Below are 27,242 nucleotides of genomic sequence, written 5' to 3'. Positions count from 1 at the left end.
TCAACACTAAGGGCAGATTTTTAAAAAATGTCTCCAGAGACATTGATTGAAATGAAAATAACATCCTTGAATGGATGTGTGTGGGTACGTTTTCAAAATAGAATTAATCATAGCTTGCTCGAAGTCTATGATGATTTTCATTGGGAAGTAGTCAGAACTTTGTTCCTTTATTTTTTGTAAGATTTCAGAGTAAGTAGTGGCTTGTTTGTTTGGTAATAAACAATATATGAAGGGGATACAGGTATTATGATATTGCCCATGAATTGTGTATAACTGGTAGAAAGGTTTTGGGCATATAGAAAAAGTACCATCCATCATCCAAGTAGTACTTTCAGTTAATTTTTTTATATTGTTATTAGTTGCAAACATGATTATTCTTTTGTCCTTGCTATGATTGTCATAAAATATAAATGGCTCCTCATTATGAGTAATTACAAGCTCTGGCGGAATTATGACTTCTTCAAAAGTTTTTGGAGTTGGTATATTGGGTCTACTTGCTTTTTTGGTTCTTGCTATTGTTCTTTTAATGGTAGCAATAGATGGTAGCTGACCTCTTGCTTCTTTGGGAACTTTAGGTAGTAATTCTTTCAGAATTACGTTGGTAGGTAATTCTGATCTGGTACTTAATTCCTTGATATTTTCAAGAGTGGATCTCACTTCTATTTCGGAGATGTTTGGTGGGTGATTATGTTCAGTGGTATTTATAACACTAGTTTCCCTTGTTGTAGCACGGCCATAGCATTTATTGGAGTAATATTTTGTACACTTCCAATTCACTTTAAGGTCTTTTTGTTTCTCTTGAGTATAAATGTAGCCCATATAGCATAACAAAAATTTCCCTTTCTGAGAAGTAATAAATCTTGCATCATCAGTCATTCTTTACTTCTGGTATCTAGAAAAGTTAATATACAAATATTAATACAATATGAAATGTATAAAAGATTTTAAATAAAGCTAGTATTCTTCTAGTAATTTACTTACCAACAGTAATGTTCTATTTATCGAAAGTAGATGCTTGTTCAGTTAGATGTTGTTCTTGTATTGCCACGGTCTGTTGAGAAATAATTAAGTATGTTATAGGAAAAGTTACCACTTTTCTGCTTGGTAACTTATTTTTTACGTTATAATGTCTCTAAAAATAGTTTTGTTTATTGAATGTAAAAAGAGAAATTTCCAAGATTATACTAACAGATGCATAAAAAGAGTCATTTTTATTTCTAGTACATTCTATAGAGTTTATAAAGACTAGTTATGTTTTATTTATGAACTTACCAAGAGAATTATAGTAGTAGCAGAATGTTTGTTCTTTGATGTGAATTATCTGTTTTCTGTACCTTTGAGTTCTGTTTAGAGAGAAAGATGATGAAAATTACTAATGCGTTTATATGTAATATAAATAATACACATTTGTTATAAAGCATTGTTACTTAATTGCTAAAATGAATCGGGGATGATACATGTATTATGAGTAAAAGCACAAAAAACATATTTAAGAACAGGAAGATTATACTAACAGATGCATAACAAGAGGCATTTTATTTCTAGTACATTTCATAGAGTTTATAAAGACTAGTTATGTTTTATTTATGATCTTACCAAGAGAATTATAGTAGTAGCAGAATGTTTGTTCTTTGATGTGAATTATCTGTTTTCTGTACCTATGTGTTCTGTTTAGAGAGAAAGTTGATGAAAATTACTAATGCGTTTATATGTTATATAAATAATACACATTTGTTATAAAGCATTGTTACTCAATTGCTAAAAAGAACCGAGGATGACACATGTATTATGAGTAAAAGCACATTAAAACATATTTAAGAACAGGAAGAAAATATTTTTTACACAGCATTGTAAATTTTTTTCTTCAAAAAATTCTGCCAGCACAATATGTATTAAGATTTACAGGCTAAGAAACAAAGTATAGAGTTTTAAATTAGGCCAATAGTTGGCTAAGAACGCTAAGTAAATGTTAAACATATGTAGATACCTTTTTTAAATGTAAAGTGTCCTGTATCTTGAAGTTGAAGTATAACTTGATTTGTTTGTAGAGTCTGTTTAAAGGTAAAGTACATAAAGAAATAACAAATTAGGTTACAAATCTTGGTCTATAATTAATAGACAAAAAATTTAGAATTTATTAACAGAGTTATATGATTACTTACTTGTAGTTTTAGGACGAATTTTCTTGAAGAGAAGAATATAGATGGTGCTCCCAAAATTGGCAGTATGTGGTCACGAAGAATATTTCCTGCAACTTGTATGGCTGTTTGTGATTGGTTTATATAGTCTATGTGTAATTATGTTTGCCATCTGATTGGTCAGATATGTAAAGACGAGTTACTATTGGTTAGTTTGAATTTTTTTAAGTAAAACATTTAAGATATATCTTCTTATATAGTTTATGTTAAGGAATTAAAATGATATATTTATGTAAAATAAAAGTCTTGTTATAAATAAAGTTTATGTAAAATGAGTACTAAGTATTAAATAAGTATGTTTACAAAGAGTTTATATACAAATTGCGTTTGTTAGCGAAAACATAATATTGTACACTAAATGTTACTTAATAATTTGAAAATACATTAGTGAAGTCATTAGAAATGTGTGTATTACTTAGAGAATAGATTTATTGGTGTTATATATAAAAAAAGGAGTATAATTTAGCTATCGATATTTTGATATTGACGAAAATAGTGCTATCGAAATTTTTGTATTCGATATTATTGTAGTGTGGTATATGTAGTATTGAGTGTCGATATTATGGTAATCGAAAATAATGCTAACGATATTTCTGTAGACGATATTTTTGTGCATCGATATAGTTTGCTCGATATTTTTGTAGTTTACATGTTAAGTATAGGGTGTCGATATTAGTGCTATCGATATTAGAGACTCGATGTTATAGTAGGTCGATTTTTTGGAAATCGATAATCTGTCAGTGATTCCCCTACACCATCTAACCCGCCTTCTATCATTTGTTGAAACAGCTTCTGCGGTAACACACAAAGCTGCGGGAGATCTACCTAAGCCGCCAGTGAGCTTCAAACTTAGAGACAGCGGGTTATGGTCACTCTCTGGATGATCCACAACTATCATATCTTCCACTAGGGACCAATACTCCATTTTTACCAGAATATAATCAATTCTACCTTTACTTATCCCATTATCAAATGTAGGGTGACCAGCTTTATCAGACACCGTACGACCATTGGTCGCCCTCAAGCCCCACTCTAAGCATAGCCCTAGCCAGTGCAACGCAGCTTCTGAACACCTGTTGGTATAATTCAATGTCAGGTTCGGAATGTTCCACAAGGCATCTTCTTCACAACACAAATCCTCATCCTCATACCGCTGGGGTTCGAAGGTACAGTTTAGATCCCCTGCTAAGAGTATTAGATTATCTCTCCCAATCAATTCAAGGTAGGAGTCCAAATCGTCTATAATTGCCGGGCATCTCCCACCAGGGAGGCCTCGCGCATAAATGTTGATAAGAATAATGTTCTGGTGGTTTTCCCTATATAACTTAATCCCCAGAATATCGGGGTTGTTCACTGGGATTTCCACCAGTCTACAATTGATGGACTGTTTAACCCAAATTACTAAGCCCCCAGATGCCCTACCCTTAATACCCTTGATAGCCGGTTTATAAAAATTTAGAAACCCTGCTTGAAAATTGGTTCTGGATCCCAGCTCTCTTGGAATAATAAAACATCAAAAGAGTAGACAAAAGCTACCCAATCTTCCGAGGTTATTCGCCCTTTAAGCCCAGCGATATTCCATGAAGCTATTTTCAGTACAGAGTCCTGAGAGGAGGGGGCAACATGGTCTAAAACCATCGACTCTCTATTTGGATCCCCCCCATCAATGGAATTCTGATTAACAACCAAAACATTTCACTATAAATAGAATTCTCTCAATTGAAGTTATAGGAGTTGCCAACTATAGGAGTACATCATTGGCATATAATGAAATTACATGCTCCCAATCATGGTTCTACCCTGCAACTTTAACCTGCACAACTTTCCGAATACAGTATGCTAGGGGTTTGATATCAAGGGCAACAAAATGCAAGGACAGGGGACAACCCTGCATTGTACCACTGTTCAGTTGGAAGGGTTCCGGAATTGTTCCATTGGCCTTTACCATTGTCACTGTTTAGGGCAGTAACACCCAGGATATAATGTCTGACAAAATCCAATCCATTTCACAACAGCCTTTAATAAAGGCCATTGTACAGAATCAACATCCAATGATAGAACCACCAAAGGTAGCATTAGAGCATCAGCATCAACTGGGCAACCACCGAAGCATCTTAAGTTGTGTCTGGTCGACCTACCTGGCATAAACACGAATTCATAATCAGGTGGATTAGAAAATGTATAAACAATTAGCATGGACTTTCATGAACAGTTAACTCTACATTAAGCAGAGATATGGGCTTTTAGGAGGATGATGTCCCACTGCTCTGTCCTGTACCAGCATACGAAGGATTTTAATTGAGAGATTGTGTTATAGATGCTTAAACACCTCAGCAGACAATCAATTTGGGAAGTTGTGTCTCTTGAACATAACTTCCACAGATGGGTTGGGAACATTACCTTCTTCTGGGCCCAGAAACCCCTCTTCAATAGTTAGCACGTCTCTTATTCTGAACTTCTTTTCCCCTCAAATTTTGGATATGGCTGCTTCCCTCCGGACTGAGTTGTAGGCCCTTCATTCGGACACGGCTGATTGAACAAAGTCTATGTTTTCAGTGTTACCACCTTGTTACGCATTTACCACATATTCACTATGGAGCGGTTTGGTCACAAAGGTTCCCATGAGTAGGAAACGATCGGAGAGGGTGCTGGGAACATGCCTTCAGTTTGAAGTTGCTGCTGAGAGTGAAGCTTCTCCATTCTGAGTCCCATGTTATCACCACAAGCTGACGCTTGAGGAAAGAAAGATCTTACCAGCAATGAGAAACTTTTTGTTTATAATTTAAATACTTGTACTAACTCTAGCGATACAGGATCATAGGGCTCTCATGGTAAGGCCAAGTCTGTGCCCAACTGTTCCTGTTTTTTGGCGTTGGGCAGCTGTCGCATTCGCCAGGAATCAGGAAGCTGCATTGAGGCTTCTCCTCTGGGAGAGACGCAGCAGTATCAGCACCACACAGCTTACCAGAGAGAATCTGTGTGTATCTGATGATTTTGCAAGGAGGCAACAGTAGAGAGCTGAGCGTTTTGGGGAATGGAGCAGAGCCCAAAAGATTTTTGCTGATAGAACAGCACCAGAAGACCTAAGAAAATTGAACCCCGCCTCGGCTTCGCGTCTGGCCCTGTGGTGGTATGAGGATAGCAGTAAGGTATTTAGATGATTGGGACTTACTGGCCACCCTATCTTAAAAGCTAAAATAGCAGGGAAAGTAGTTTCTACCAGCCTTCACAAACTAAAACCCTACAATTATTACCAATTAAGGTCTGCCGTTGAGGGGCTGAAGGTTTTGGGGAACACCCAATAGCTTTATCTGGCTTAAGTAAAACCTAACCAAAATCTTTTAGCACATAAAAACATGCTAAGACTGACCCAGGTAGCCAGACTATAACCACTAGTGAATCTTAGGCTTTGCACAGAGATAAACACCAGAAGCTCAAGCATAGGCCTTCTAAGCCAACACCCTTATTCAGATCTGACCATCCTCTGCAATCCAAAAATCAGAAGACAATAGGGTGTGCGATAAAGCTTCTTTATGCCCTACATGGAGCCCTTGTGTCACCAAGACACCCGTTCAGAACTGGACAGGGCTAGAAACACAGAGTCAGGTGTAATAGCTTTAAAGACTAACATAGCTATGGAAAGAATTGAACCACAGCTTTTATCTCTCAGGATAAACGTAGGGAGTCTGGAGCCCTATACAGAACAGTCTCCAATACACTCATAGACCCGTTTCCTTTTACTGTACGTAAAAAAATCCCAATGCACCATATCTACCAAGCCCTGACCCAACTAAGAATAGAGGTGGAACCAACCACAATTGGATGAAGAGCACTCCTGCCTTTGGCTCCTATTAATACAGGAGGGGAGAGCAGGATGGAGGCAGTATAAGTACAGTCAGTGGTACAAGCATTGATAGAGTAAAAAACATGCTGAGAATATAGTGGGGAAGCTCAAAAATATATTTGCTATCTCTGGGGCTAACCAGTCTGATATCCCTGATACGTGTCAAGAACTGGAAGGGAAACTGGATAAGTTGGCAAGTTGCACTTCCGCACTCCAAGATGCATTGACAAAATGTGCGCGGTATGTAGAAAGGAACTCAATAACTGGCCTCTTTCAAAGTTCTGAATAAAGCCATACAGGAGGCACTTAAGAGGCTAGAAAACCCGGACAGAAGGAATAATATTAAAAAAACGAACACCCTGAAGGGAGCAGAAGGCACAGATCAATTATAATTGGGGCGATTCAAGATGGTCTTTTTAATGGAAATACGGCTGGTTAGCAAGAAGACTTGGCTATGGAGATTAGGCAGGTACACATAGATCCTTTTAGACTCAACACAAACAGAAGCACCCTAGGAAAATGTTGGTGTACTTTCTGAATTTTTTTTGTGCAAGGTCTGATGTGATCAACATCTTGCTTTAAAGTCCAATGCCATAGTATATCACAACCTCACTTGCACCATTGGATCCAATCTGTGCTATGTTACAGACGAAAGACAATGGTTGCTTAGAAAGGAAATGGCTGAACTGCAGAGTTTGGGGGCTAAAGTGCAACTGAAATTCCAAATGTCACTAAAGGCAATGCTTATCAACAACTTGCACCTTTTGAAAAGTGAGGAAGATACTGAATAATAATTCTATAAAGCTGGAAAAACAGGACAAAAAGTGTGAGGCCTGGCTCTGGGTCTTCAGATCAGATTCTATGAAAGACAGACCCCTGTATCAGTATGAAATGGTAATATTGAATATACTTTCTCCCAGTCTGCGGCATGGTCGTTAGTTGCCTATCAGCCGTTCTATGCGCAAGTTCTATTCAACTGATCAGAGATTATCATCTACATTTACTGGTGGTAACACTCTGAATGACTTTGGCTGTGTGAGACATCGGTATAGATTCAAGAAGATTCTTCTCCCAACCGATGGCATGATCGTTAATTGCCTCGTAGCAGCTGTTATATGTGAAAGTTTTATTCATCATCATCAGTTCTGTCTACGTTAAACTAGTGCACTTTGGGGCAACTTGTGACCATCGGATCTGTGCTGTAACAGACTCGCAAGTGGAGTGGTGTGGCTCACTGGTTAGAGGCGGCAGACCCGGAAGCAGAGAACGGTCCGGGACCAGGGTTCGATTCCCGACGTGGCAGGGTCGTGGACCAGGGTCAACGGACTCGATAATTCTCGCCTCGGTGCCTACTCTAACCAGGGATCACACTCGGCAACTCTGAGCATTAAGCTTGCCTCATCTCTACTACGGCCCACCACAGACGCCGGGGATGCCTGGTTTCAGCTTGGAGATACCCAGAAGGGACCATCTCACAGGGAACGCCAGGACGGGTTCCCCAGCGGTCTTCAGCGCCAGGACACCCCGAGATGGGGGTAACAGTGCGCTTTACAAGTATCATCATTACATTGCAACGGTTGTTGTTTGAATTTGAATAAATACTTCTTCTTACGTGTTCAGAGTCCTCTTTTTGAATATGCACTAGCACACAGGTAGCCATAGAACATTTCACAATACATGCACTAGAAGACATACAAGTCAGAGAATACAACAATGTTTTTTTTATCTCGGGTGGGGCGCTCAAATGGCTTGGGAGAGGATGCTAGATTATGGAGGGTTAGCTGAGGGTGAGAACACAGGGTGGGAGCACATTGGGCGAAAGAAAATAGTCCTCAGATGCTTTTATTCATAAAATGTCTAGTCATGCCTATAACAAAGGGTTTTCGGATATGTCAGTATGGATAAAAGCTTGATCAGGTTACTCTCCTGGAACTTAAATGGACAGAGTCAAGAAAAGAGAGATGTACAGTAGAATATCTGAGGGGAAGCAGTGCACAAATATACTTATCACAAGGATGAGCTTGAACTCTAATCTTTGTTCATTAAGCTGTGTTGAGGTCCATTAGGTGATATGTACCTCTTGGTTCAGCAGTAATAAAGGCACAGCATTACTGGTGAGGAAAAATGCAAATACACACTCTGTAGACAAGAACGTCGGATGGTTACCATCCCTGTTGCAAATAGAACAACGTCAGTTTACCTGTGTAGAATATTATGGTCTGAATTTGGACTATCTCTTCCCTCTAAGGCAGGTTTTTGCTTCACTCATATATTATAAGGCTTCAATTTTGTGGGGAGGCAATGCCATTACTTCATGACTAACACCCTTTATTGGTCCACTTCCCACCCACACTGGAATTTACCAAAAAAAGCAGGATGCCTGACAAATATTCCTGAGGACTTGGGTTTTGCAGATATACAAGGAGAGAGAGAGAACAGGGCATCAGAGAGCATTCTTTTTTCACAGTAAAAAATATGGCCATACTTCGTGGATTGATTATTGGTTGGTGAATTGAAAGTGTTTAGAACGAGCAACTAAAGACACGGACATCTCATCCTTTCTTTGGGACCATAACTCTGCAGACTTGGAGCTAGAAATTGACAGGCAACACAAGTCCCAACAGTATTTTTTTTACATAAACCTAGACGGGTGTCTGTTAAATGTTATTTGGGATGTGTATAAATGATATGTGAGAGGTATTACTGCAAAGTGCGTCTATAAGCAGGGAAAATTAGAGAGGGCAGAGGAGAAGGATCTCCTGATACGTATCAATAGACTCCAAACTCAACTGTCAAACCCACAACAAAAGTCAAAATATGAAAAGATTATGAGCAATATAGAAAATTGTACATTGCAATGGGGAGCTCTAATTGAACAAAAACACAAGCTAAATGGAAAGCCAGAACCTTAATATTTTTGAATATGGTGATAAAAAAAAGTGAGGAAATTGTTGTATGGAAAGGCAGGAGGCAGGAAGCATACTATAATAGTATGAGCATTTAGGGTTCCCTGGGTGAACCACCAAAATCCTCAAGTGAAAAGATTGGGACAGATTTTCATAATTTTTACCAAGGCATGTTACAATGAAAGATCAACCATGAAAAGTTAAGTAGTAAATGCCTGGCTTGATTTTCTCCAACTTCCTACACTTGAGCCATATGATAAAGAAAGCTAAACTAAAGAAATAACAGAGGAAGAAATCAGATTGGCATTTTTTGAAAGAATAAAGAAGGGGAAAGGTGCAGGCCCAGATGGCATCCCGGGAAGTAAATAAGATTATAGATTACCAAGTAATATCTGTATAGAAGTTGCTGTTCAACAACATACCGACCAAGAGACAAACTCAACCTTCATTGTGGGGAGAAGCCTCTATAGTTGTTAAATTAAAACCTAGGAAGAACTCTACTAACTGTGAAACCTGTCGTTGTTAAATTGTGATTATAAGATCTTCTCAGGGATAGTGGCCGTCAGACTTTCAGTGTTAGCTGTGAAATTGGATAATGAGGATAAAAAGGCATATTCATTGGGAGGTAACTGTGACCAGGTCCATCAGCTGACTGGAGCCATAGATCTTGCCTCTCAGTTCAATTCCCCCTTAGCAATAGTAGCTTAGAAGTGGCCAAGGCTGGGATTACCCTTAGCATTGTTTAAATCATTTTGCGATCCTGCATTTTCTAAATCCAATTACAGCCTTATATCTAAGATCCTCAACCAGGGTTCTGGTAAACAATGTTCTGACTAACAAGGTTTACTATTAAAAGAAGCACGCAGCAGGGGTGTTCACTCTCACCTATACTGTTCGCTCTCTTTACTGAGCCCTTTACTAAGCAAATAAGCGCAGATGGGGAAATAACCCCCTTTTGAGGTCAAGGTGTTTAGGAAAAACGTGGAAAGGATACATAGAATAACACAGAGGGTTATAGTTGCTGATAAAAAAACCCTGGGGATTCCAGCCTTTCTTCCTTCATTTTTGAGGTTTATTCGCAATGTCAGAGCAGACTGGATCCAGCAGGCCAGTGTGCCAAACCCAAATGTCATGGCCGTTCCCACATTATGTATGTCTTCATCGTTTGAAATCTGAAATAAAATATAAGATCTTATTTATTTTCTATATCTGCAATTAATTTTAATAGAGAAAAATCATAAAATAGGCTGCATGACATCAGATATTCATGAAAGATAGTACAGGATACAAAAAGTCGCAAAGTTCCAAAATTCCTACACACATTAGCATGGCTCTCTGTTTGAAGCAAAAACAGAGGTAGCATCAGGCGCGCAACACCCATTGGACTCACCGGCCTTCAGCCCCCCCGTCGTGTGTGGCAGCCCGGGATGAGACAGATCCCGGGCACGCACACAGCCGCACCCGATCGTTTAACAGGTCTTTAAAAGACCATTTGAATGCTAATTAGGCCTTGCTGTTGTTTCACCCCTTGTTGGAGGCCCTGCAGCTCCACTCTGCCTACTGATTAAAGGTTCAGCCCCCCCGAAATTTTTCCTTAGCCCCCCCCCCCCGAAATTCAGCTCTAGTTGCGCCTCTGGGTAGCATTACACCCCTGCTACCGTCAACACTCCTCTCATGAACCACCTCACATCCCCATCATCTGAACTCCCCCATCACATTCTACACACATCCCAAATGTTAATAAATGAACTGTCATTATAAGGGGCAATGAGAACATTCACAGATCCAATCACTTTTTAGGACTGGGTTTAAGCACATCTGTCAGCTAAACCAATTGTTAACAGTATACATAGAGAGGACATTGGGTCCATCACTTTCAGAAATTGGCTTGAGATTTAGTCAGTCTCGTTTTGGCTCATCTCAGTGGAGTATTCTTCACTCACTCGATATTATTGTATGTTCGGGTGCATCCTTCCACCTAGAGAAGAGCTTGCATTAAACTGTATTAGGGTCGACATTAGAACTATAGTCCTCTGTGTCATCTTCTTTGACTCCATCTAATGCGCTAATTCCGACTGCGTTAGCAGATTAAACCCGGACCTATTGGCTTTGCCAATGTTTGTTGCTTAATAGGGGACCTACTTGCCATTATAAAAAAGGTTGCTTATTTACTCACTTTTCCTGTTTCAGAAAGCCCATTCCACCAGAACGAGGAGGACTGCTGTTTCACTGCTCTCCCCATTGTCAATTCCAACAACACAGTAAGCGTGTAGATGTATGGTTTGGTGCCAGTAAGAGGTTGGACTAGATTAACCGATTTCACGAATGTGTATAGCTGTTAATGTACGTGTATCAAGAGGGAGAGAGAGGACCAGAAAGCTAGTCCAAATCCCCGGTTTATATGTCAATCAATCAAAAAGAGACTAGCTAAGGATGGGGTTGGCATGATATTTATATTATAAGGATCATGGTGACTCAGTTTTGTTTTGTCAATTGGTGGTGGCACCTGCTGGGTGTCTTTTGAAAGCCCTCACCCACCAACCTAGTTGGCATGCTTCATCATCGGGCCCACCCAGTGACACCTAGCAAGTCCCGGGTGTGCTACGACGCCTGATTACAGCGGAGCAGGTATGTCACTGTGTGTGCGGTGAAGGGTGATAAATTAGTGAGTTTAAAACGGCTTGGCGGGGGTCCCAGTACCCTAAGGGTAAAGACACTTTATTAGCTGGGCCTCTGTCAGCGGTTAAAAATAAGGCTGTGGGACGTTGGAGGCGAGTTACGACCTCCCACGTCCTTTAGAGTGTCAACATGTTTCAGCCAGTGCCTTATCAATATGCTGGCTTTCTTCAGGACTGATAAAAAGGTGTGTGTAATTAGCTGTTAATGGCATCTCTTTACACCCTTGTGACTTTTACGTGGAGAGCTCAGACTGCTGCAGAATTTCTTATGCCAGACACCCTTGCAACAGGGACAGTTAGGAGTATCTCATCAATTAATGTTATAACACGTATTTTATGGATTTTCATAAAAAAACAAGCAGGATTACATCTGTATTGACACAATACCAGATGAAAATACATTACAGGCATGGGAGGAGACTTACATTCCAGCCATATTGTATAGAATACTAAAATTGTCCCTAAAAGCTCTTATATGTATTTGGGAGATACCGGACTTTGAAAAGGCTCTTCTAATTTTGCACAGATGTCTATCCCACAGGTCTTGTTTGAAACAGGTCATGAAGTCATGGCCGTTCCATCCCTGGCTATGTTTTTGTCACCTTTCATTGTGCCGATGACAACCAAGGTACGCTCACCTCGGCCAACTTCATGATCATCCAGAAAGCTCAATATTGCAATCCAAAGGAATAGCTCCATTGGTCACCTCAGTGTTCTTGACAGGAGGAATAGAATTAATGTCAAATATTCAGTAATCCTCAATTGGCATTCCCAGACAATATGTAAAAAAAGACTCCACTGGGTTCCTCACATCTAAAGTACCAGGGAGAAGGGATCCTGCAAGTCTGATAGAGTGCTCAGGGGGGGACTTATGTGGTGTTCAAGTATTTTAGTTGTTAACAGTCTGGTAAGGATAACAATTACACGGGGTCTCTCCATCATCTTGCCTGTCACTATCATCCAGAGATCCATCCAGGCTTCCCATTTATGCCTTAGTGTACAGGGCTGGTGTATTTACGATGAGTGCCCGATAGATCTTTAACTTTGGCCTGCAGGAGAGTATACTCGCAGGATTCATTAATTTTACTTGGTGGGTGGATAGGGTTTGTCTTAAATGCCGGTACTTAAAGAATTGTGTTTCATACAAGTCAAACTCCGCGTGGAGCATGATAAAGGACTTTATATGTGTTCCCTGCCACACATCTTCCAGTCTGGAGATCCCGGTTAGATTCCGTTTTCTAAATCCAGACAGCTGGGCAATATGTTTTAGATAGACTTATCATCAACTAGCAGCCCGTCCCGACGTTGTCCGGGTATGAAAAAGAATGTCAGGCTCTGCATTCAATAATGACGGCGCCAACGTTTAGCGTGTGTGGCCTCACAGTGTCCCAAAGCGGCACTGCGATGCTGTGCTGTGCTGATGCAGATGCTGTGCGTGTCTGTAACCCCCCCCAATGACACAATACGGAAACGCGCCTTACCCGTTTTGGCCTGGACATTTTTGCCGGGTGCCTCTGTACGCGATGCTGTGTCCCCCCCGAATTTACCCCAATGACACAGTGTGCACACGCGCCTCATCCATCTTGGCCTGCACAATATGCCCAGGTGCACTGAGACGCCATTACCATGTACGTGATTCGACGCTATCCGCATACACCATGGGACGCTCTGCCCACGTCATAGGACGCTATTACACTCCTGCACAGACGCTATTCCCTGCACAGACGCTATTCCCACGCTGCAGGCGGCGTGTGCTCCTCAGAGCCGGTGCTACTTCCAGCGGACTACTTTGTCCCGAAACGTGCTTTGTCCCTTGCAAAGTATATGTTGCGCTGGTGTATAGCCTATGTCTATCTGCTTTGCCTCACCTTTCCAATGCTGCATGCGATGTCCCAGTTGACGCTGTGGTTCCTGAGCTTACCCGCCTCAAAGGTTTGGGCTCTCTCTTTATAATAGTAGTATACATATAGAAGTATAGATGTAATATAGATACACAGGCAAGTCTAATGAACTCTGCAGTTAGAACTGTCTCTAGGTTCCCAAATTGTCCTGGATATTGGAACTGATGCTTAGGGTCATAATGTGATTTGACTAGGGTCTAATATTTAGACGAAGTGTCAATCTGCCGAAGAAGCAATAATAGAGAGGCAGTTCTCTCTGAGTACAAGCCCACATGTGCTGGAGCATTGCCCAAGAGCAAAGTCAAACTACCTGTTTTTCTTTAAAAAAATTGGCTGTTGAAGCAAACACTTCATCATTGAATTCTTTTTTCAAGAATCTGCACCAAATAACATGCTATTATACACCTCATACTCTGATTGGAATCTAACATCCCTTATTCATTATTCGCTCCACATTATCAACAGGGATATGGGCTGAGAACCACTAAATCACTGGGCCATGCAGAGGCAGCTTTGGAGGAGCCTCCTATCCCAAGCGTCTTCTCACTTAAGGACCAATGCTAGTATAAACTCTGCCTAGGCCACATATATATATATATATATGAGAGTTTAAAGTAAACTCTACCTGTACACAGACTGACAATACTGTGAAAACGTGTCACAGAATGAGACGCATGTTAGCATGCACTGTCCTCAGTAAAGCTGACAATGCTTTATGTCTTGTCTAACGGGGGCGGCTCCTCTGCTAAGGCGGAGGAGCGTCGTCCCACTGAGAAGGTAAAAAATATTAACTCATTGTTATTATCATTTTATTTTTCTGTTGTTGCTCAGCTGGGTAGGGGCGGGTGGACTGGGCTCTGACAGAGGAACTTGAGGAGGGTGGTTTGCACTCTCTTACATGCACATGAAAGTGTGGCTGGCCATCTCAGGCATTACAGCCATTGTGGAGTACATGCCCATGCTCCCTGTTCCTGTCTGAGCGCTGAAGCACGGTGCTCAGACCAATCACAACGCTGAACTGCAGTGTTGCGATTGGCTCAGGGGAGCCTGGAACCCTGGGTGCTTCCTGTTCAAGCCCTGAAAGAGGGCAAAGAGGACCAAGAGGTGGCGGTGGCACACAGATAAATGTTTAAAAAAAAGTTTCATTCCCCCCTCCCCAACCCCTACAACCCCCACCCCCACGGTGTTAAATAGCAGCCGCCACTGTTGTCTCATCTATGTTCTCCCCATTGTTGCAAATAAGTGGTGTAAATAGTAAAATAGAAAGGTAAAGAGTGCCTTCAAGGGAATTTGTTTTGGCAAATGATTTAGTAGTAATTTAGGAAAAGTTGTGAGGACAATTCAATGGTCCTATAGTTGAATCTCTGAATCAGTTGAATCAATCTCAAATATAAATTAATAACAACTACAAATAGAATACACACTTTTACATAACATAAAACAAATACACTTCTTGATTTGATAAACAAAAAGGAAAAGGTGTAGGTTGACCTACACCTTTTCCTTTTTGTTCATCAAATCAAGAATTAGGAAAGGTGTCACTTGGACCTACAGTTGTTTATGATTAATATACATGTAGGCTTGTGCATATATATTTGTATTTCTAATTGATTACCTTTTTATTCATACAATGAATTCAATATTTTTCTATACACCTGTCTAAGTGTTTTTTCTGTGTATTTGTTTTATGTTAGGTAAAAGTGTGTATTCTATATGTAGTTGTTATTAATTTATATTTGAGATTGATTCAACTATAGGACCATTGAATTGTCCTCACAACTGTTCCTAAATTACTACTAATCATTTGCCAAAACAAATTCCCTTGAAGGCACTCTTTACCTTTCTATATATTTACCCAAGCCCTCAAGGGTATTTTGGGTTGCTCACTGATACAAATCGAAATGGTAAAATAACATTTAGAATTATGTTACAGTAGCAGTTTATTCCCGATAAATAAGAAGACTGAGATCCTACCATATCCTTTACTTCATTCACATTCAGCTTTTCCTAATGATGGTGCTCTGCCTGTGTAACCTTTGTGCCCTTCCTTATCTACTCTACTTTTCTCAAACCTCAGTTTGTTGGAGAATACACAATTTTGAAGAAGAATTGGGTATTGACCCAGGTGAGGAACATGAGCCAAACAGAGAAAAAATTGTTCTCTGCGCACCTACACATCCTTCACTAGCAGGAATCGGACACTGCAACTACCTGTTTGTTTAGGTTCCTCTATAAGGTAAAACTTCACCAAAGCTGACTCATAGTCAGTTCTGTTGTAATATGTGATAAAGGCTTCTACATTTCCCATCGCTCTGTTCACTAAACCCTGGTCAACTTTCAAATTACAGTGCAAAATAATCCTTGAATTTTAAAGAGGCTTAGAGTTTTTTTCTAAACCAGCTGCGCGTGAAACTGACTTTTCAAGTTTATCAAGTTTCTTCACCACTTTTTGACATAATAGTAAGTTTAAACCTCCATCTTGTCTACTGAGGTAAACTGAATAATTTACTGCTGCCTTAACTGTAACATTTCTATACTACACTGTGCACACTCATCCAGCGTTTGCATATGGCATAAGTCCTCTATTGCACATTGAGGTGATTTTTTGCTCTGGAAAGAGTATAGCTAATGTACAACTTCGCTTCAGAACAAATTACTTCTCCATGTTGTTGTACTGTATGGTGAAACTGGCAATGTTATTTTAAACGTGGAGCATTCAACAATAATTAAGAAATTGTATTGTCTAGCTGATGTAGTTGATCATCTCTGAAATAAAAAAACAACCGATAATCTAAAAACAAATTTTCTTTTTCTTATTTTATTTATTTACACATTGAACAGATCCTAGCAACTGGTGTGAGAAAACAAAATTGAAGACACAAAAATGCTAGGAGGTAGTTAAAAATTAGGACAAATAGGAGTTAAAATAGTTCCATTAAATTAATTTTGGACGATTGCAGGATCTGCTTGAAAACTAAGAGGCATATTTACTCGCCTCTGTTGACACCACAGCGTCACTTTTAGTAACGTTGTGAAGGCGATCGGGACTTCGCCATATTTACAAGGCAGCGTTAAGCCACTTAATGTGGCTTAACGCTGTCTTGTAAATAGGCACCCTTTCACGCTGTACTTCGTGTGAAAGGGGAGGGCACAGGGTGTTACAGTGGGCGTTCCATTGCAACACCCATTGATTTTGATGCTGCCCCATATTTACAAGGGTGGTGTAAAGAAGAGGCGGCGCCAAAATTAAGACCAGGGAAAACCTGGTCTCAAACAGGCGAAACTAGGAGAAATGTTTTATTTGCTGCACAAAGCAGCGCACATTGAAACAGCAAAACGCCAATGATTGTTTATGTGCAGGAAGGTCAACCTTCCTACACATGAACAATCATTAAAAAAATGACATTTTGTAACTTCTATGTGTGCTACATTAAGCAGCACATATAAAAGTTACAAAACGTAATTTAAAGATTGTTCATGTGCAGGAAGGTCTCCCCTCAATGGAGACACCCTTGCAGTATGGCGCAAGGGTGCCTGCGTTGGCGCTAGGCTGCTAAATTTAGCGCCAACCCGGAGGGAAACGCAGGGCTGCACCATATTCTTGTAAATATGGTGTAGCCCCGAGTTTCAAAAGTGACAGTGCATGTCGTTAGCCTTTTTGCCTTAACGACACGCTTTGCTGCTTTGTTGTACATGTGCCCCTCAGACGAATGCAAAACTTACAACTGAATCTAGAAGACGATCTAAAAATGTGGCAAGCCAGCCATTCTCAGAGACAGCGCCAGCTTGGATACCTTCCCTGTCGAACTTAGATGCCAGGAAACTCTAGAGTTTAGAAAGAAAGAAGGCAATGTTGCTTAATGGCCAGAGCTGCCGACTCTGAAATCAGGCAACCAGATTATTGTCCCGGCGTCAGCTCAACATCCTGTGATTCTTGGCAATCATTTAATCTCCCTCTGCCAAAATAAATAAATGAAATCAGACCCTGTGTAATGTAATCTGGTGCTCATGTAAAGTGCTCTAGTACTGTTGGGCCAATCTTGCCCTATATAAAATTGCACACAAAAAACCCCCAAAGGAAGCCATACCCATTTAAACTACATGTAGCTGAACAGTTTAGCTCCTCTACAAATCCTCACCTTCTGTGTTTCTAATAAAGCTAAATAATAATGCTAAAAAAACAATATTGGACAAAGTCTGCCTTCAGAAGGGCTGGGGATAATTAAACTACATCGGTATCCAACATTTGCCAACCACCACCCGCAAATGTGGGTCTTTTTTCTCTTTCTTGTAATCCAGGACATTTTTCCCAGTCAGGCCTCAAATGGGGGTCAACACATTGATTCCTTCCTGCACATTGTACAAACAGAAACTAAAGGATACCCTGTAGGACACAGAATACCATACCTCGACTACCCACCATGTGTCACTGGATTTATTTGAAAGGCTCATTAGCTATTGCAGTCCCTTCAATGGATGGGGAAGACCCAAACCTGAAAGTAAATTCCCATTTACAGATGCCACCAATATTCCTGCACATTATGCTAATGGTCCCAATATTGGGGAAACCAACACTGATAAATGCCCAGATAAAGGAACTAGTTTAAAAGAGTCAAGCACACCCATCAATATATGACTTGATACAGCAAGGAGTACAGTACCTGAAAATTTCCAAGCAAGGTGATTCCGAAAGATGACAAGCACAGGGCCACCAGCCCGCCGACGTTCAACCACGGACTCAAAACCTTTGGCTTCAGCTGTATAAATCGAAGAACTGCAACGACAAGCACTAAAAGACAGGATACGATTGAACTGAATTTGGTACAACCAACCGGCAGTCAAGTAGTCGTGCACAGACAATTACTCGAAATTGGAAACAAAAAAAGAAGTCAATAAATCGTGCAAAGACAATCACTGGGAATGGGAAACAAAACGAGTCATTCCAAAATGATATCTTTTGAATTTTTCATTTTGAGATACAAGAACTACTCACCTGTTGTCGTTCTGTCACTCTGAGTGAACGTTCCTTTGAGTAGAACATGTTTCATCATGGGAAACAGGCAGCCAGGCGAGAATGTATTTATAAGCCATATGTGGCATGACATGTCAAGAGTGACTAGGCCACACTCACGTACCTTTTAAAGTTCAAGAGTGAAACATGGTTATTAGGTATCCCTACGGATGTCGATCTGCCGCGACACAAGCTCGTGCTGGCAACTCAGGGCTAGTGGTATCTAAGAGAGAGCCAAATTTTGGGGGGCTACTTGACTCCCTACGCTGACAGAGTGGAGGTCAAGTATGGATCTTTATATGATGGCAGACAAGGTGACCTACAAGGCAAGAGGGTGGCCCCGGAAATTCCGAAAAATGTGGGCACCATGGATAGAGTATTATGGCCTAGACTAGAGATGGAGAAGGAAGGAAGGAATGGACCTATCCCAGGGCGTATCGGGGACCGGACCTTGATGATATTGATGTTTGACCTACTGTTGACAGATGTACCTATATTAGAAGTGAAGCTCCATATATGCATGTACATAATGCTTGCCTCTAACCATGTGTTCTCTTTCAGAGGAAATGTTGCTACACCTTCTGTCATGTATTACATACTAGTGCCCACTACTTAGCTCACATTGTGTATTAATGATCTCTTTGATTGTAAGTTTCAAGTATTAAAAATCAATAAAAAAATTTTTTTAAAAACATGGTGGGAGAGAAGAGTGTTTGTTTCGAATGGTCACAAGGGACCTTCTCCCAAGATCCTACTGAAGGACACCAGACCGACAGCCTGGAAAGCACGAAAGGCGGTTGGACAGTATGAAAAGGAAGGAAAATCAAATTACCAACTGGTGCCATGCTCTTCTCTTTTACCTGTACAAGAGGGATGACTATTACAAAGCAGATGTGAATTTGGTTCAATGATGAGAATGGGATAAGGCAGGATGGTGTAATCAAACCGCAAACAGCTTGGTGGGTGGGTATTAAAAACATTTTCTGGATATGGCACATCCTGGGTACGGAGAAACTAATACTTTCCATAGAATGAAAAGCGGATACTTTTCAAGAGATTTGGTCTTTGTTCATCGAATTTCTTTCAACAGAACCTACTGACTTTCCCTAAGTACCACTAGCTGCTACATATGGGGTCCCATCATACACAGGAGAGAGAGGCTTGAGGCTATGGTGAGCAACAATGCTGGACATTACCATGACTGTTAGACCTTGATTTTTTTGTTTAAATCCCTTTTATTGATTTTTATGATGTTGTTGGATTCACACACATACATGTTACATTTCCCTGTATATTCGATCGAGGTATGGTACATATAACATTGGCAGAACGTCAATAGTGTAAAGGTTACAGCATACCCAATGGTGCAGTTTAAAACTATATTGCATACAACTGGTATATCTTGACTTCGGTTTCGAGCCCTAGAGCGGCGACGTTATTACGTTAACATTTGTCATTACATACTAAGCACTGCAGGCTGTTGGTTTCTGCTTACATATACGACAGGGTAGGTATACGTCAGTGCGAGTGTCCGATCGACTGTTAGACCTTGATCACCTTTGCGTTTGATCTCAAGAGAAACAGTGACAGAAACATGTACTGCTCATAGGAGTCATGAGTAAATGAAGTGGAAAGAGGTAGGGAGGGTTCACTTTTTCCTTCCATATGTTCTTTCCCTCCTCTTTCAATTTGCTCTGTTTTTCTCATCCAGGTTAAGCCAGCCTTCGGTTTGTAGCTGGTAAATCTGTACAAGTTTACACAGTTTCTAAAAACCGAATTGATACATAATAAACTCTTTCTCCTTGTGGAAGAATGAGTAAGGCTTGAAACAAAACAGATAAATGGTTTCACATGCCCACTCAGAAGTGAACTTGTTGAGGAATGTGAACTGTGTACATACTTGCTTTTTTTGCTCATTACTGGCACAGCCAGTCAAAGCCTCACAGGTGCGCTATTCCTACTAGGTATCTTATTCACTAGCAACATGGGGCAGAATGGAATATGCGTAGATCAGGCAGGCTCCCAATTAGAGAGAGGTGGGTCTGTGGTCTGGGTGGGTCTGTGTGGGTGGAATGGAAGGGGCAGGTGTTTAAATGAGTGACACAAGTATGCCTGGGCCAGAATGGAGGAGTTTAGTGAGACTGGTGCTCAGGATCTTGAGGCATACTCAAGTGGGACACCCATTAATCTGGAACATGTACTCCAAGGAAGTAGGACCTGAGAAGGATTCCAAGAGTCCTACAAATGAACAGCTGGCCGATCGTATGCTATTTAAGGTGATTCTTTGCAAGAATATGATGTTCCGGTCCCTTATGGGTGACACAGTGCCAATGGACAGGCGGAGAACAGTTAGTGGGCCTCTATGCATGTTGCCACTATGGATACCAACCCTTTGGGTGATCTGGACACTGCAAGAATCTTCTCCCTATCTATTTACCCCGAGAGGGCTTTAAACGACAAGTCCTAGCAGTCTCCAGACACAACTCAAATGTCCCTGGCGGGAAGTCATGGATAGTACAACTAATAATAAAGATTCCTTATGTGAAGGGAAGGTAGTATTATTGCCCCAGCGTGACTCACATGTCTACACTACCTCTCTTACAGGACTGTTTCTATGTCTCTTTACAGACTCTCCCTGATGCTAGTTTTATGTGCCGTACAACACTGGAATCCGGCCCTGTGACCAGTAATGTACCATCTGGATCTGGTTCTGAGGTTCTTATAGTGGACCTTGGGAATAAAGTGGACAGTGATGAGGACCAGGAAATTCTTGCATTCCCCACAGATGAAGACACCTCAATCACTGAACTACCTTCCCGCTCGGATTCCGGGAAAAATAAAAACCCGCCTAGGCGGGGTGGACTAAGATCTGGGACTAGGAGGAAGAGGGTAAATACCCCAAAAGCTCCTCCTAAGGAAACTAGAGGGGGACGTGCTAAGCCTACTAATAGTTTTGATGAGGATTTATTTGATAGACTCACTGAGTTAATTGATACGAAAATTAAATCCATTGTCAAGCCTCTGCTCTCTAAAATTGACAAACTTCAATCCGAGATTAAAAAGTTGGGAGGGCAGATGAACAAATTAACTGAGGGCGTTGACTGTGTTATGACAACTGTGGCAAATATGGGTAATAACAGTAGGCAGGATGACGACCAAGAGAGGGTGAATTCAGTTGCAGCCCCAAGTAATCCACCACCCCAGCTTCTTGACCAAACTATTAGCGGTTCTGGTACTAGCAGAGGGGAGGGCTCTTTAATGGTTGAGATACCCCCTGTTCAAGCTCAGCCAACCGATCCACTTCAATTTATAGTTGAAGCCTCTCCTGTCGTTTTAGTTCTGGCTAACGTTCCACCATTAGAAGCTGGTATTGAGGAATCCTCTTCCTCCCTGTCTAACAAAGCCCTACAGTGGCTTACAACAAATATGAGATTAGCTCCAGGGGGTGGCCGGCAGCTGGCCCAGGAAATCAAAACAGCTAAAAGGGTCTCATGGCTGGGCAATCGCCCTAAAAAATTCAAGGGGGATTGTGTAGCAGTAAGTTTTACACACACAGGGGTGTTACCTAACATCCTAATTAACTTACTCCCACCACAACGTAGGCAGGGTTCTGTTGTACCACTGACACTGAAATTCTTCTATGGTGAACAACAGAATGTTACATACCCTAAAACACCAGCCTTTGGTTGGGATTCTAACTCTGATACACACCACAGATGGGGTTTTGAACACACTCGCAACACTGTGAATCATTCAGTACCCCAAGGGTTTCAGAATCCTTTTGCTCAACCCCTCTTATTGTCCAACCGTTTTGCACCCCTATCCTTTTTGGACCATAATGATTGACATCAGCCAGAACACCCTGTAAAGTCTAGGACTAATGTGCCTGTTTTTAGCATTCTTACCTGGAATATTGCTGGCATTAAGTCAAAGGCAGATAATGCAACCTGGCTAAATTTTATATCCAAGTATGACATTATCGCCTTTCAGGAAACCTGGGACACTAACAACAGTTTTTCTCTTGATGGCTTTAGCTACTTTAGTATCCCTGCCGTGGCTAGCTCAGCAGGAAGGGCTAAGGGGGGCCTGATTAGCCTGTTTAAACTTGATATTAAGGGTTGCCTCAAGTTACTAGCCTCAGGTTCCGAACATTGCCTTATCGTTGAATTGTCTCGTGCTGAGTCTCCTAATATTTTGTTTATTAATTTTTATAACTCCAATGCTGCCGATTGCACGTCATACAGTCTCGGTAGATTGGATGATTTTCTGTCAGTCTATAGTGAGGATGTTAATGCATTCGAAATCATCTTTTTAGGGGATTTTAACATACATCCTTGTTTACTATCGTGTGTTTGTGATGACGTAGATTCCCCCCCGAATAGTGCAATGGTCCATCTGGTGCATAACAAGCAGGGGGATTGTCTAGAAAATTTTCTTGCTAGATGGAACCTATATGAATCTAGTTGTGGGGAGGGGGAGGTTAGGGCCCCTACTTTTAAGGGCTCAGACAATGGCTCTATCATTGATTACATTTTTATTTCTGCATGTTTTTTATCTAAAGTTTTAAAGTATAGAACTGTGGTATCTGCTTTTAGTGACCATAACCCAGTTTCTCTGGACCTAGGAGAGGGTGAATTATTAGGACGCATCCATGGCTCAATTTTTATGGATGGACCACTCAAAGTTAAGGACCAAAGACGCAGACTTAAATGGGATAGTATAACCCCAGAACCGTTCATTCAAGAAGTTTTGTTAGAGGCTGAGGAAGAGGTTGGGGTGTGCCTATCGAACGATGCTAATGACGGGGATGTAATTCTCGCATTTACTAACATATGCTGTAAGATAAACGGTAGGCTCTCTGTGATCAGCAAGTCCAAAACAAAACCTCTTAAAAGATGGTTTGATCATAGTTGTTCCCTAGCACATTCTGTGCTGCTTAACGCTCTTAAATCTGATCCAAAGGATCGTGACCTTATTAGGACTAGCAGGGCCTTATATAAAAAAGCCATTGCAGCCAGAAAGAAAGAGCTTAAAGACGAAGCTTGGACGCAACTTACAGACCCAGCCATAATAAAAAATAGCGGTGAGTTCTGGAGGATTGTTAACCAACCCCTTCTTACAGGCGAGGACAACTCTCCCCTAGAAACTAATATCCCAGATCAGGATTGGATCAAACACTTTAGAGACATATACTCAGGCCAGTCTTTAGCCGAGAATAGTGCTCATGAAGAGTCTACTACTATATTGGGAAACCACTTGCACTTTGAAGCTGAGGAAGTTTTAGTCGCTATTAATCGCACTCTGACAAAAAAGGCACCGGGACCGGATGGTGTTCCGGCTGATGCCTTTAAATGCTTCCCTAACTTCTGGTCAAGACTGCTTTGCAGGGTTTTTAACGCCTTAAAACGTGACAATATTCCTGAGTCTTGGAAAACCTCAACTATTATCCCGGTTTTCAAAAAAGGCAATAGGCAGGACCCTGCATGCTATAGGCCCATCTCATTGATAGACTCCTCAGTCAAGATTTTAGGGAGAGTCTTATTAGCGAAATTGAATGAATGGGCCTCTGAGAATAATATCTTGAGCAACGTGCAATACGGGTTTAGACCCAAGAGAAGCACCTTGGACCAGTGTCTCAATCTTCACCTATTGATTGAGAAATACACCAGAGCCAAGGATGGGTCCATGTACCTAGGGTTCATGGACCTCTCCTCTGCATTTGATATGGTCAATAGATCCAAGCTCTGGGGTAAACTGGTCGACATGGGCCTGGACAGATCCATAGTCAACTTACTGTCCGACCTCCACTCTGGCCTGTCTGCTAAAGTTAGAGTCTCCACTGATGGAAGGTGTACTGAAGTGTTTGCATCTGAAAGGGGAGTCCGCCAGGGATGCATTTTGGCACCACTACTGTTCACGTTGTATGTGAATGCTTTAGAGCCCGCCCTAAGTGGGGTTACAAGCGACATTCCACGTGCAGGGGAACAGGGTATACCAGTTCTTCTGTACGCGGATGACGCGGTGCTACTGGCCCGAACAGGTGTGGGGCTTCAACGGCTCTTGCATGCTTTCGAATCCTTCATGGGTTCTTTAGACCTGAAAATAAATGCAAAAAAAATCTCAGGTCATGCTCATGGGCCGGGCTTCAAGGAAATCCCTCCATAAAACTTTTTTCTGCGGCAGGGAAAAACTTGTTCGGGTCACTTCTTTCCCTTACCTGGGGATCACCTTTGATGAGAAAGGTAGCTGGGGTCCTCATGTAAAAAGTAGAGCAGCTACACTGGCCAGAACTTCCGCTGCCCTTCATGGCTTTTCAAAAAGACTGGGGGGTAGGCCTTTTGAAGCTATTAGCAAAATATATAAAGCTAAATGTATCTCTGTAGCCTCATATGGTGGCTCCCTCTGGGGGTATAAAAGAGTTGATCCCATTCAGACCGCGGAAAACAAATTTTTTAGATCTGTTTTGGGCGTTCCGCAGTCAACCCCATCCTATACTGTCCACCAGGAGTTAGGAGAAGGCTTCATTAGCGATTTGGTCAGAACAGCACCATTAATCGCATGGCTTAAGATGTGGCTCAATCCTGAAATCCCCTTAAACCATACTATAATAAGGGACTGTCTGACCCTAGACAATGTACATAGGATTGGATGGTTAAAGTACATCAAGGACAGTTTTTGTAGGTTGGGGAGGCCTGAATTATACACAGTCACTGACTCCATAACACCCAATGACGTCGTCCTTATCAAGGTTGCTATGAAGGAGCTCCTCTCCTTGGAGAGGGAAGAAACAGAGCTAAAGAAACCCTGTGTTAGGGCCAGCCTTTTGCTGGCTATACCTAGTGGTCCTGACAACTATCTCAATGTGGTGACTAATCCCTATCATAGGTTCATTTTAACCCGTTTTAGACTTAACCTGATTCATTTTAACTTGGGTTTTTACTCTGAGTGGAGTACCCCTGAAAAGGCCCCGCCCTGTCCTTGTGATCTTTTTTCAGAACAGAGCACAATGCACTTTACAATGTTCTGCAGCTATTATAATGATGCCCGGAGGTTGTTTCTCGTTCCTATACTTAAGGAAGCGGGATTTATTTTGGTCCGACCTGCTCTTATTTACCTACAAATGTTGCAAACCCCCAGGATCATGTTTTTTGTGGCAAATTTCCTGGTGAGAGCAATAAGAAGCAGGAATATCAGACTTAAAAGTGCAGACTCGCTTATTAACTAGTCTGGCTGTTGGCAACTTTTGGTTAAGAACTCTAGATCACAGTGTATCAGGGCTTGTAGTTACCTTATTACAATATTTATGCGGGGACCCACCCTTGGAATATTGCACTTTATTATGCACTTTAGTACTATTGCACTTTAATACTATGTAATTACAAAGTATTAATGAATTGTAATATGGTACATTGATTTTTATCTAAAATGTTTTCTTTTAAATGCTTTTAACCGTTTTTATTCATGCTATTTGTTGTTTGTGATTTTATGCCATTGTCTTTGTATGATATTAAGTTATCGCAATAAAGAATTTTGATTGACTGACTGACTGTTTCTATGTCCTGAGTTAGTGGGTGAACCTGTGATGTAGGAGGTAGGCCACCATAGAGAAATGTAGGGAGTCAGACGATTGGCTGTTCACACCATCACAAATGAGGCTTCTAAAGCATGTTGAATGTTTATCTCTTATCTTGGAGACTATAGATAACCGAAGACCATTATCCCAGGAAGTCTGGGTGGGTGTAATCTCCCCAATAAAGATGCCGTTACCAATGGTCGCTATTGATCTGCAGCATGCACCCATAGGTGTAACTTTATTTCACCCCCAATAAAGGTGTGTTGGCACTCATTTGTTGGGTCCATGGTCAGTAAGGAAAAGTAAACTATATCTGGTGTCTTGACTGATTAAGTACCAAATGGATTCACATTGCTTAGAGTTGAGAAGGTACGGCCCGTAATGGCGAGTACGCATGGCACTGCACATGCATTAACTCAGGGCTGATTTAGCCACTTGTGACAGGACAACATGGGGCACCACTCCAGCTCCAACTCATCTGGGATACGTAAACTCTACTCTTCCCTTTGGTTGTCCCTCCATGTGGACCAGGTGGTGCCACATAGAGGGCTGGCAAGTATTGTGATACCCAACATCTAAATCCCTTCTTACACTGCCTGTCCAAAAAGATGCTCTTTTCTAAAATGTGTAATTGCTACCCTGCATTCTAAAACCTATTCATCTCGTAAGAGATGTATATGGAGCTGCGTGTCACCTCTCCGTGGCTTCAATCCATCAATCAAAACACTTTACTCCGCTCTACTGAGCTATCAAAGTCACAGCAGAAAAACAAATACAGTATGAACATAAACAAGGAGGAATAATATTTTTTAAATCAAGTATAAAAATATCAATATATGAAGAAAGCATTCGGTAATTGGATTGTGTCTTTTAAGTACTTAAAATATAACTTGAAAAAGCATAGATAAATGTAGCTTACAATAGCATAGATAACAGTTTAATTTCTCAAACAGTGCAAATAAGTTTTTAGTGCTCGTAATACTGGACGAAGGAACTGCCTTCTTCGTGCAATATAAAATGTGCAAAAAAGTAAAAAGTGCATAGTGCTTAGTTCTGCTGGGGCTTCACAATCACGGGGGAGAGAGGAAAAACAAAACAAAAATGTATGGTTTTGAGACAAAACCTAGTCAG

General features: G+C 41.1%; 1 protein-coding gene across 2 annotated transcripts in view; it reads right to left on the bottom strand.

Annotated features, from left to right (window-relative positions):
• Window positions 1–27,242, bottom strand: part of TMEM150C (transmembrane protein 150C) — a 268,665-nt gene that overhangs the window by 13,665 nt on the left and 227,758 nt on the right. For both annotated transcript variants that reach the window (XM_086950025.1, XM_086950026.1), the window contains exons 7-8: window positions 18,189–18,316; window positions 9,943–10,120 (exon numbers count right to left, since the gene is read on the bottom strand). In XM_086950025.1, the coding sequence (XP_086806151.1) occupies window positions 9,943–10,120; window positions 18,189–18,316 (306 nt within the window). The remainder of the gene's footprint in view (window positions 1–9,942; window positions 10,121–18,188; window positions 18,317–27,242) is intronic.

Source organism: Lissotriton vulgaris, unplaced genomic scaffold, assembly GCF_964263255.1.
Source record: "Lissotriton vulgaris unplaced genomic scaffold, aLisVul1.2 SCAFFOLD_1342, whole genome shotgun sequence".
NCBI lineage: Eukaryota > Metazoa > Chordata > Amphibia > Caudata > Salamandridae > Lissotriton > Lissotriton vulgaris.
Note: the sequence above shows the minus strand (reverse complement) of the source record. Positions and strands in the feature narration are given on the sequence as shown.